Source organism: Rhamphochromis longiceps, linkage group LG6 (genome assembly GCF_057381845.1).
Source record: "Rhamphochromis longiceps isolate RC_006_pf linkage group LG6, R_longiceps_female_GT1.1, whole genome shotgun sequence".
Taxonomy (NCBI): Eukaryota; Metazoa; Chordata; class Actinopteri; order Cichliformes; family Cichlidae; genus Rhamphochromis; species Rhamphochromis longiceps.
This window is the reverse complement of record NC_140562.1, coordinates 38273686-38284963: the sequence shown is the minus strand read 5'-3', so window position 1 is coordinate 38284963 and position 11278 is coordinate 38273686. Positions and strand designations below refer to the sequence as shown.

General features: G+C 40.7%; 1 protein-coding gene across 1 annotated transcript; it reads left to right on the top strand.

Moving 5' to 3' along the window:
- The first annotated feature begins 949 nt into the window (after positions 1-949).
- On the top strand, positions 950-9701 carry coq7 (coenzyme Q7 homolog, ubiquinone (yeast)). Its single transcript, XM_085410614.1, has 6 exons — positions 950-1131; positions 1475-1656; positions 3553-3667; positions 3844-3983; positions 8958-9026; positions 9430-9701. The coding sequence occupies exons 1-6, from the start codon at positions 1047-1049 to the stop codon at positions 9505-9507; spliced, it is 669 nt and encodes a 222-aa protein (XP_085266740.1). The 5' UTR covers positions 950-1046; the 3' UTR covers positions 9508-9701.
- The last annotated feature ends 1577 nt before the right edge of the window (positions 9702-11278 follow it).

Genomic DNA, 11278 nt, shown 5'->3' with positions numbered 1-11278 from the left:
AAATTAATTTTCCATGTTCTCCATGTGCCTGTGTAGGTTTCCATCGGGTACTCCAGCAGTTCAAAGATATGCTCATGTAGTAAGTGTTTTTCTGTCTCTATATATTTGCCCTGAGTAGGAGTGGTAATCAGCTGGGATAGGCTTAGATAGGCTGGGATTGTATTGTATTTTAACACTGTTGTATTGCTACTTTCACTTACTGCATATTAGTATTTCATACTCTTTTAGTATAACACGCACAGCAAAAACAGCCTGAAACAGCTAAGCTAGTTTCAATGCCATTTGGAAGAATTTTCTGAATTTTTATTTTTATTTTTTAACCACAGCAGTCCTGCTTAGAGAGTCATATGAAGGCTGAGGTGAAGGGACAACTCACAAGAATCACTATTCCTCAAAAATTATTGGACACATTGTAGTGAAGCAAGGTTATTTTGTCCTGAACGTGGCTGTTCAGAAACCTCTTTTACTTCTCAGTTTATTTTACTAATTAGTTTGTGCAACACGCCCAACCAATTATAGCAAAACCTATAAATTTCTTTCTGTGCTTCACACATTAGAATAACCAGCAACCAACTGTAATGGGTTAATGCCTCGTCCTGACTTTTAAATATAATAAAATGGCATGATCAATATTTGCGACCTTCAAAATAGGTATCATGATCAAAATATAACACTTTACTGTTTAGGCAGCTATCTTGTCAACAAGTCTGATCATCAGCCAGGCTGTGTTACAACAAAAAAAGCTGACTGGTTTTTATTTTCCTCAATTTAACTTATTAATCCAAAAACTTCAAAAACGTAGTTTTTAGTTTAATTTTAGTTCACCTAATTCAGAAACATGATGGTTGACAGAGAAAATATTCCTCCTGCCAGGGAGGGAAACTCGATAGGTGGTGGTAACACATCCTAAACGCTAGTTGGCGCCCGCAATTAAATAAACGAAGAAGAAGAGCAGACGTCCGTTACGTGCAGTTACTGGCGTTCAATGTCAGTTTGATGCATATTTTTTTTAATTACACAGCTAGTTAAACCATTACCGGACTATCATGCAGACAGCCGCACTTAGAGTTTTTTGCCACTGGCCACAGAGTAATAGCACAGCGATGATTCGTCAGTGTTTAAAATGCAGAGGTAAGCAGTGATACCTGGAAGCTACGGTGCTACATGCTAAAAACACTTATCTAACCCTCACAGTATGTAGCGTCTATCAGTGCATACAGTTTACGTTTATCTGTAGGTGTAAGACTAGACTGGGTCTACACTTGTAAACGTAATGTAGCCTAAATCAAATATTTGATAGATTACTCGTCATTGTCAGTTTTCTCAACTCAAACTCTTGACATTTACTTAGTTTGTAAACGAAGTAAATGCGTGACCTTCATAGTGGGCACTTAAGAGTCGTGTAATTATAAATGTTTCAGCTTCAAGGCGGTTGACTGAAGGAGCTTTACATACGTCTTTTACTTTGTTTTAGCACTAACTCTGCAGCAGAGCTCTCGCGCTTACGGAGTAATTCCGCCCCCGCGCGACAGTGAGGAGAAGGAGATGGTGCACCGGATGCTGCGCGTGGACCATGCTGGAGAATATGGAGCCAACCGCATCTACGCCGGCCAGATGGCAGTGTTGGGTCGATCGAAGACTGGGCCATTCATTCAGGTATTAACCGAATAAACTGATATAAACTGATCATTTCATTACTTCTGTGTCACACCAAGATTATAATTTATTAAAAAAAACAAATAAATAACAGGGGGTTCAGCCCCCAGTTGTTGCTGTGGTTAAGTTTATTGAATTATTATATAAATTTAAACATAACAGCAGCTTTTACAAGAATACTCAAATTACTTTTAATTAAATGATTATGCATAGTACTCTTAGTGTCATGTTTGCCTCTTTGGACAAAGGCAATCCAGTCGAGCGTAACAATCCATTTAAATCTTCCTTCTTCTTCCTTCCTCTTAAATACAATATTTTAAATGAAATAAGCTGAATGATGCAGTGAAAGATGCCCGTATTAGGGTTGATCTTTTTACATACGAGCATGTCTGTTCCTCTCCATCAGCCTGTCACAGCAGCTGCAGCACCATCACGTAAAGCCAGTAAACCGTGCACATGATTTCTGCAGGATCTTGCAGACAGCTGATGAAATTCAATAAGATGAAAGAACAGGCTGCACATCTCACTGCTGTTTGATGTTAATTCTCAGGCATGTGGTTGATAAACAGTATTTCTAGGGGGTTTCTGAGTCTCCCAAAATTCTGAATCCAGTTCATTTCTCTCTCTTTTTTTTTTTAAATTAAAAAAACTTTAGTAAAACTTACTTATAGGGACATATAGACTCCCCTGCAAATTACATCCTGGTTCTTCTACAACCTGAGAAGAATTGTCACATGATTACCAGTTAACCATATAAAAAGTCTAAATTCCCACTGACTGCCACAGATCTTTATCCTAACGAGGACATACACAAGATCTTTCCTTCAGTCAGTTCTCCAGACATGGCACATAGAACTAGGAATGGTTAGAAATAGAGGGTAAACTAACAGAGGCCTTATTGCTCATCACTGAAAGAGCTGATCTCATGTTAGCTGCTGCATTGGATAGTTGTTTCTGTGTGCAGTTTGCACTTTAGCCTCATGGTCCTGATTTTTTTTTTTTTTTTTTTTTGTGCAATAAAAATGAAAGTGACAGCTGTACCCTTTTTTTTTTTTTAAATTTTCCCTTCCTTTTTTTTTTTTTTTTTTAATTTATGTTAAAAGTGTCCGTATGTTTTCATATCGCACAGCCCCCACAGTATTAGGGCTGTGCGATATGACCAAAATCTCATATCCCGATATAAGAATTCTATCGTCCGATAACGATAGAAATCACAAAAATGTAAAATTTTCTGTAAATTCTGTGAATCTCGGGCAGCTCGTCTTGGGGGAAGTGTTTCCAGCTGCGCGTCATGTAGCTGGAGTCCAGTGTTTTAACCGATGCATGAAACGATACATTTTTATACATAAGTTGTAACGGCCGCCGTTTTCTTTGTGAGTATTTATTACACGGCGTGCTGTGGGGAAAGCCTGTTCTAACGTTTGAGTCTAAGGTTTATTTTTTAGCACCTGATGGCTCCTTTTTGCTTCTCATCCGTAAACAGTCTGCATACTCTTTCACGTGATTCAGTTTACTTTGAAAAGTCTCAACAGGATCTTGAGCTTTATTGTGAAAGGTTTATGTGGAAAATAAACAAGCGAACACGCAATGCTGTTACCGTTGTTGTTGCTAACGACAATGCATAAAAACAGGCGCTTGTCCGTCCGTAGTGTGATTATATTAAATATAAGAGAAGGAGAGAACTTTAAGAAATTAATATAGCCACTACAGTGACCATCAAAACGATGGAAAAATATTGCCATAAACAATTTATTTTGCAACACCAGGAATCAAACGATAGCGTAAAATGAAACGATAGACGTTTTTATATCGTCATCTGACATATATCGTTATATCGAACAGCCCTAATCAGTATATGTCCCTAAATTTTGACACTTTGCGCTTTTTTTCCTACAGGAAATGTGGGATCAAGAAAAGAAACACCTTGAGAAATTCAATGAAATTCTTGCTGAGAACAGAGTTCGCCCCACAGCACTGTTACCTTTCTGGAATATTGCTGGGTTTGTATTAGGTTGGTACAACACATAAAGACATAATTTTGCTGAGAAGATAAACAAATGCATCAAAGAGTAATGATTATTGAATTTCACAATGGCTCCCTGACGTGTCATTAACAAGTGTATAAACAGTAAGCAGTAGGAAATCTCTTCATTAAATGTTAACAGCATGTATCTCTCTCTTTTGAAGGGGCATCATCTGCATTACTGGGAAAAGAAGGGGCCATGGCCTGTACTGTGGCAGTGGAAGAGAGTATCACTGAACACTATAACAGCCAGATAAGAACTCTGATGGAGAAGGACCCAGAGAGATACACTGAACTCTTACAAGTGAGTCTCTTATCTCCGTAGCTCTGCTCTGTGGTTGCCCTTTACTGTGCATGAAATTCATATTGTTCATTATGAGATTGTGGCAACAGCTGAGTCTAAAGAGGAGCCGAAGGGTGATAATATTAGGCACCTGCCCCTCCAAAAAAAAGAGATTAGAGTCTAGCATACCAAAATGGAAATAATGTTGAATGTTTTTGATTATGGTGATTGTTACAAGCCACGCTAAATAATAATTAATCAATTAAACTCAGTTTCAAGCTAGTTAATACAGCTTTGTACCTAATCGCTAATCGCCTTTTACTAACATTACTACATTTAAGTAAGAGTTATCTAACCAGCAAATAAATAAAACCACCTTAAATTTTGTTTGAGGAAAATTTCATTCAATGATGTCTGTATCCCATTAATGCCAATATGAGTCTGAAATGGTCTCGGTCTTTCCCATATGGAAAAGATATATATAAATCTTATAAAGTTTTTATCTGTCTTGTATGAAACTTGTATGAAAAGCATACAAGAGTGAAAACAGATATAAGATCCCTTGAAAAATTATATAATGAAACTTGTATGTTTTGTATACTTACTAAAAAAATATATGAAAGTAATGAGAAGGTGGCCACTTTCATTTTCTTAAGATGGCGCCGGTGAGGTCGGCTGCCGTCACGACTGCTCCGACCACTTTTTCTTTGTCTTTGTTTTTTAAGTTAGTTTTCAGCGTTTCTAAATCGGCAAAATCATCACCATTGGGTACATTAGGTATGACAGTGACACTCTTGTTTCTATTGGTATACAATGTACTCACAATTCGAAGTTTTTAACTCCGGATCCGAGCTGGCCGAGTGAGATCTCGAGGGAGAACAAAGGGAAGCGGCGGCGGCCTAGAGGGAAGCGAGCCGGCGTCAGGAACAGGCTGAGAGCTCGTGCACACCGCACACCTCTGCCTAGCATCCTGCTCGCCAACGTCCAGTCACTGGAGAACAAGCTTGACGACCTCAGGGCCAGGATAAAGTTCCAGAGAGACATTCGGGACTGCAATCTCCTCTGCTTCACCGAGACATGGCTGAACCCAGCGGTGCCGGACCACGCCATCCAGCCGGCCGAGTTCTTCTCGGTTCACCGCATGGACAGGACACGGGACTCGGGGAAGTCAAGGGGAGGCGGCGTGTGTTTAATGGTGAACAACAACTGGTGCAACAGTGCGAACGTTGTTCCTCTCACACGCTCCTGCACACCAAATCTGGAACTACTGTCCATCATGTGTCGTCCTTTTTATCTACCTCGGGAATTTACATCGGTCATTGTAAGTGCCGTTTATATTCCACCACAAGCGGACACGGTCACCGCCTTATGCGAGCTGCATGAGGCACTCACACAGCACCAGACACAACACCGGGACGCTGCGCTTATTGTGACGGGGGACTTTAATAGCGCCAACCTCAAACGCGCAGCGCCGAACTTTTATCAACACATCACCTGCCCCACCAGGGGTGAAAGGACACTGGACCACTGCTACACTACGGTCAAGGACGGCTACAAGGCACAATCCCGCCCCCCGTTTGGCAAATCTGATCACGCCGCCATCTTCCTCATGCCAAAATACAAACAAAGGCTGAAACAGGAAGTTCCGGTTCAGAGGAAGGTCGCGCGCTGGACGGATCAATCGGTGGCCGCGTTACAGGACGCACTCGATGACGCAGACTGGGGCATGTTCAGAAACAGCTCCGACGATGACGTCAACGTGTTTACGGAAGCGGTTGTGGGATTCATCGGGAAACTAGCGGATGATACCGTGGAGACAAAGACTATCACAACGTTTCCCAACCAGAAGCCGTGGGTGGATAAAACCATCCGCGACGCTCTGAGATCCCGCACCGCTGCCTACAACACGGGACTCATGACGGGGGACATGGACCCGTACAAAGCCGCGTCATATAACGTGCGGAGGGCGGTGAAAGAGGCGAAGCAGCGCTACGGGAGGAAACTAGAGTCACAACTCCAACAGAGTGACTCTAGGAGCCTGTGGCGGGGACTAAGGACAATAAGGGACTATAAAACACCAACAACCGGTATGACGAACGCGGCCGTGACTTTGGCAGACGAGCTGAACACTTTCTATGCTCGCTTCGAGGCTGCAGCTAAGGTCTCCAACAATGCTAGTGTTAGCGGCGCTAACGGCTGCAGACAGGAAGATACTGCCAGCACCGGAAACGTGCTCGTCATCTCCGAGCATGAAGTAAGGAGAGCCTTCAAGAGAGTGAACACCAGGAAAGCAGCAGGACCAGACGGCATCCCAGGTCGTATCCTAAGAGACTGCGCATACCAGCTAGCTCCTGTGTTCACTGAGATATTCAACATCTCTTTATCTCAGTCGGTGATCCCCACATGCTTCAAAGAGTCCATCATTGTTCCTGTCCCAAAGAAACCCCACCCTGCTTCTCTCAATGACTATCGCCCTGTAGCCCTCACCTCAGTAGTGATGAAGTGCTTTGAACGCCTGGTCAGAGACTTCATCATTTCTTCACTACCAGACACACTGGACCCACTACAGTTCGCTTACCGTCCAAATCGTTCCACAGACGATGCCATCTCTCATCTCCTCCACACATCACTCACTCACTTGGACACTAGAAGGGGGAATTATGTTAAAATGCTCTTCATAGACTACAGCTCTGCATTTAATACCATAATTCCCTCCACACTCACCACCAAGCTGGAGCATCTGGGACTCAGCTCATCTATGTCTCAGTGGATCTCCAACTTCCTAACTGGCAGACCACAGGCAGTAAGGATGGGCGGACATGTCTCAGCCTCCACCACTCTCAGCACTGGAGCCCCCCAGGGGTGTGTTCTGAGCCCCCTGCTGTACTCTTTGTACACATATGACTGTGTGGCCACTACCAGCTCCACCACCATCATCAAGTTTGCTGACGACACCGTCGTGGTGGGCCTGATCTCTGATAACAACGAGACGGCCTACCTGAAGGAGATTAGGAATCTGGAGAACTGGTGCCAGAGGAACAACCTCCTTCTAAACGTCAGTAAGACAAAGGAGCTGATAGTGGACTTCAGCACTAAGCAGGAGAGGAACTACCAGACCCCCGTCATCAACGAGTGCCCAGTGGAGAGAGTGGACAGCTTCAAATACCTCGGAGTTCACATCACGCAGGACCTGTCATGGTCCTGTCACATCAACACCATGGTGAAAAAGGCCCGTCAGCATCTCTACCACCTCAGACGCTTGAGAGACTTCCAACTGCCCTCCAAGGTGCTCAGGAACTTTTACTCGTGCACCATAGAGAGCATCCTGGCGGGAAACATCTTAACCTGGTTCGGGAACAGCACCATGCAGGACAGACGAGCTCTACAGAGGGTTGTGCGGTCAGCTGAGCGCACCATCCGCTCCGAGCTCCCTGACCTGCACTCAATCTACAGCAGGCGGTGCTGGACCAAGGCCAGGAAGATCGTGAAGGACCTCAGCCATCCCAACAACAGACTGTTCTCTCTGTTGAGGTCAGGAAAGCGATTCCGCTCCCTGAAGACCAACACAGAGAGACTGAGGAGGAGCTTCTTCCCGCAGGCGATACGGTCTCTCAATCACACCACCACACAGTACTGACCCACACATATGGTTCTTACACACACTGGACATTCTGGACATTGTTTTTGCACAACACTGGTCACTATATTCTTCATTTCCAGTTAATACTTGTACAGCTGCTGTTATTGTGTATATATTTATTTATATTTAGATTTCTTCATACATTCTTATATAGTTCTATATTGTGTATTGTGTATTTTGTTGTACAGTTATTTTATTTTCAACTTTAATTTATATATTTTATCTTATTCTTCCCAGTTAAATTTACCCTTCATTCTAATTTGTGTTGTACAGTTATTTCATTTTTAACCTTAATTTATATTTTATTCCTTCCTAGTTAAATTTACCCTTTTTAATTTTTCATATTTATTTCCTATCTTATTCATAGCCTTTCCTTTTTTGTTTTCTTTAGGTCACGAGCAGTTGTCCAAGCATTTCACTACATATCGTACTGTGTATGACTGTGTACGTGACAAATAAAATTTGAATTTGAGTAAATCATGCAAGCCTTATATGATTTATATATGATTTACTCATGAAAGTGGCCACTTTCATGAGTAAATCATATATGTTTTTACTATTTCTTTTCCATATGGGTTTATAGTTAGCTTGTGCATATTTCTAATTGCATTTATTAAAAAATTACAACTGTCTTTGTTGATTGTTTCACTCATTTATTGTTTAGTGCAATCCTAGCAGCTGGATCATTTTCTTTTTTTTTCTTTTTTGCATGTAAGCCAACCACAGTCAAACCTCTGGCACAGCCTTGTTCTCTTCCTGGATCTCTGTTGACTTTCAGTGTTAAATCTATTCGTGGGTGGAATTTTTTCTGTTTATCTAAGCAGTTCAGTACAGTTCAGGTTTACTTGGAGAGTTTTACAGTTTTATAGGCAATTTCTCCAAGGTTATGCAGCATGATTTTTGACATTTTTGACTTCAGTGCTTTCGCCATTACACAATTACATCACTTAATGGCTACTGACATTTGTTACTGCGCACTGATGCAGGTTGAAGTTTATTTAACTTCTAATTTGGACAAGTTCCACACACCAACGCAGCTTCACAGATCATAGCACATGGAATAAAATTGGCATTTCACCAGTGGCTTTTTCATATATACTGTCAAGAGTGACTCTACCTCTCTGGATGTTTCCAGATGGGGACAAAGCACTTTTCAGCACAAAGCAGTTCTTATTAGATACACATTTTCTGACCACGGTGTATAAAATTTTTCATGACTCAGTTATTTGCAGTTATTTTGAAAAGAAAATGGGTTTAATGTAACCAACTCAAGGCCAAATAGCTTGAGAATTTTGTGCAGTGAAATGTAATTAATTAATTAAATTAATTTGTTTTATCATGAATATATTTAACAGGTGATAAAGGAATTTAGAGATGATGAGATGGAACATCATGATACAGGACTGGCGCATGATGCTGAAAATGTAAGTGTATTTTATGTCTTTAAATGTAATATATACACACTGCCAGTCAAAACTTTGGACACACCTTCTCATTCAATGTTTTTTTTTTTCTTTATTTTTATTACTTTCTACATTATAGATATATGCTGAAGACAGCAAATATATGAAGCAAGATATATGGAATTATGTGTCAGAGAAAAAAATGATAAATAACTCTTATATGTCTTATTTTTTAGATTCCTTAAAATAGCCACCTTTGCTTTGTTGACAGCACCGAAAACTAATTTTATATCAATTAGAAAAATGACTCCACACAGAAATAAATAAATATTGCTTCATTAGAGTATTTAACTGTCTTTACAATTTTTAAGTTGTTGAAAGTACTGCTGCCTAAATGTGTGTTTTGTGTGTGTGTGTGTTTTAGGTACCTGGATACTGGCTATTAAAAAATGCAATACAGTTAGGCTGCAAAGCTGCAATATATGTTTCCCAACGTATCTAACACTGTTCTTAAAGCAGTTGAATTGTTTTGTTATTCTGACTCAAGTTCGTAAATGACTTAATTTGGACCTGTGTTCTCACTCTGCATCTTTGTAAATGTAAATGAAGCACAACGTACCTGTACCTGATCGTATCTGTTAAAATTTCTGTAATAAATGTCAGGCCTTGGTTCTGTTTTCTGAAGGCAAATTTTTACTTTTGTGTTGTGTTACTTTTGTGCTTGCTGCAGGAAGGTCAGTCTGCCTGTCTGAAAAGTGTCAGTGTTGATGAGAAAGTGAGAAACTGGTGAAATAAAGATACTCATGGACTTTAGATATTTCCATTTGTACATGTATCCAGTTACCCCCACATACATAACATATTTTTCATATAATTGTGCCTTAAGTTGCTTTAGTGTTTTTCTTATCGGCAAGAGCTGCAAAGACCAATATTTTAATAACTTTTAGCTGCCTTTGACCAAAAGCTCGACTCCCTAAACACGCATGATAAGAACATATTAATCCAAGTACAGACACACACACACACAACCACCACTACCACCACCATACCATTCTGTTTCACATGTAATAGTTCATATATCAAGCTGAGCAATGACTTGTCATCCAGGCCTAACTGCTAAGCAGCCTCACACAGCTGTTCTGGGTACATTAGGTCACTGAGCAAGAAGGCTTGTCCAGGGGCCCCTAATATTCATCAGGTTGTGTAGCTTGAGCCAAATGTTCATTCCCCCCCTGACTCAGTATCATTCTGTCCATATGTCCATTCAGTTGTGACCCAAACCTGATTTCTCCTAGTTTTAGCATTTTTTTGAGCATGAGCATATGATACATGCTGACTCATGGCCAGTAGTGGGGGGTATTAATCATCTTGTTGGTTGAGCAGATGATAATAATGTTATTAAAAAAACTGAAAATCTGATATTTATTCATTGTATGTGAATTGATAAATATAAAAAAAAATAAAAACCACAGACAGAGTCATAGTAAAATGTTCAGTTTGATTGTGCCATCATAAGTGGTTCAGCCTGCACATGTTAGATGAGATATTGAAATATGCAGATTTCACTTTCAGCTGCTTATTAATGGCGGCTGCCTGACTGCAGGTCAATCTTTACATTTGCTTTATGCTATTGCAGCCCTGTGTGAAGATCCATTTACCTTAGCATAAGGTCAGGTCCTGACTTCAGGGGTTAATATGCAGTTTTATCCTTCATTCCTGAAAAACAGAATTGTTTAATGTCCATCAGTAAAAGATCAAGTTAAATAATTTGTAGTCTGCATTATCACTGTTAGATGTTTGTGACTCACTAAATAAGCCATACAGAAACTAAACCAGGGTGTATTCATGAATGCGCTACAGCAGTGTTTTTAATGGGGGGAGGGAAAAAAGTGTTTGTGTTATATTCCAGTGAAAACTGAAAGGCTAACTTGCTAGGGAGCAAACGAACGCCAGTTTTTCTGACTACTGCTACAGGAACGCTGTCAACTTGGGTATGACGTCATTTTCAGCTCCAACGTTCGAGGTAAAAGGAAAGCACCAGTATAACTTTGTGCCTTTTTCTTTGACTCTTGGTAGTCATTTTAGTTTGGTAATCTATGGGTAAGGATCATATTTTGAAACCAGCCTCAAGTGGCTGCTTGAGGAGTTTTCGAGACCTTTTGATGCTCACATTTGAGCCCTGGTTGCATGCGCTTCGAGAACCAAGCTAAGCACTTCATCCTCTCATACGAATACAGTTAAATCTGGCTTAATAAACAAAGAATCACCAAAAA

Excerpts from the sequence above, each read along its gene's own strand:
- coq7 (XM_085410614.1), top strand. The coding sequence starts at position 1,047 with ATGCAGACAGCCGCACTTAGAGTTTTTTGCCACTGGCCACAGAGTAAT. Across the intron at positions 1,132-1,474 it reads TCAGTGTTTAAAATGCAGAG|CACTAACTCTGCAGCAGAGC; the intron begins GTAAGCAGTGAT and ends ACTTTGTTTTAG. Across the intron at positions 9,027-9,429 it reads TGGCGCATGATGCTGAAAAT|GTACCTGGATACTGGCTATT; the intron begins GTAAGTGTATTT and ends TGTGTGTTTTAG.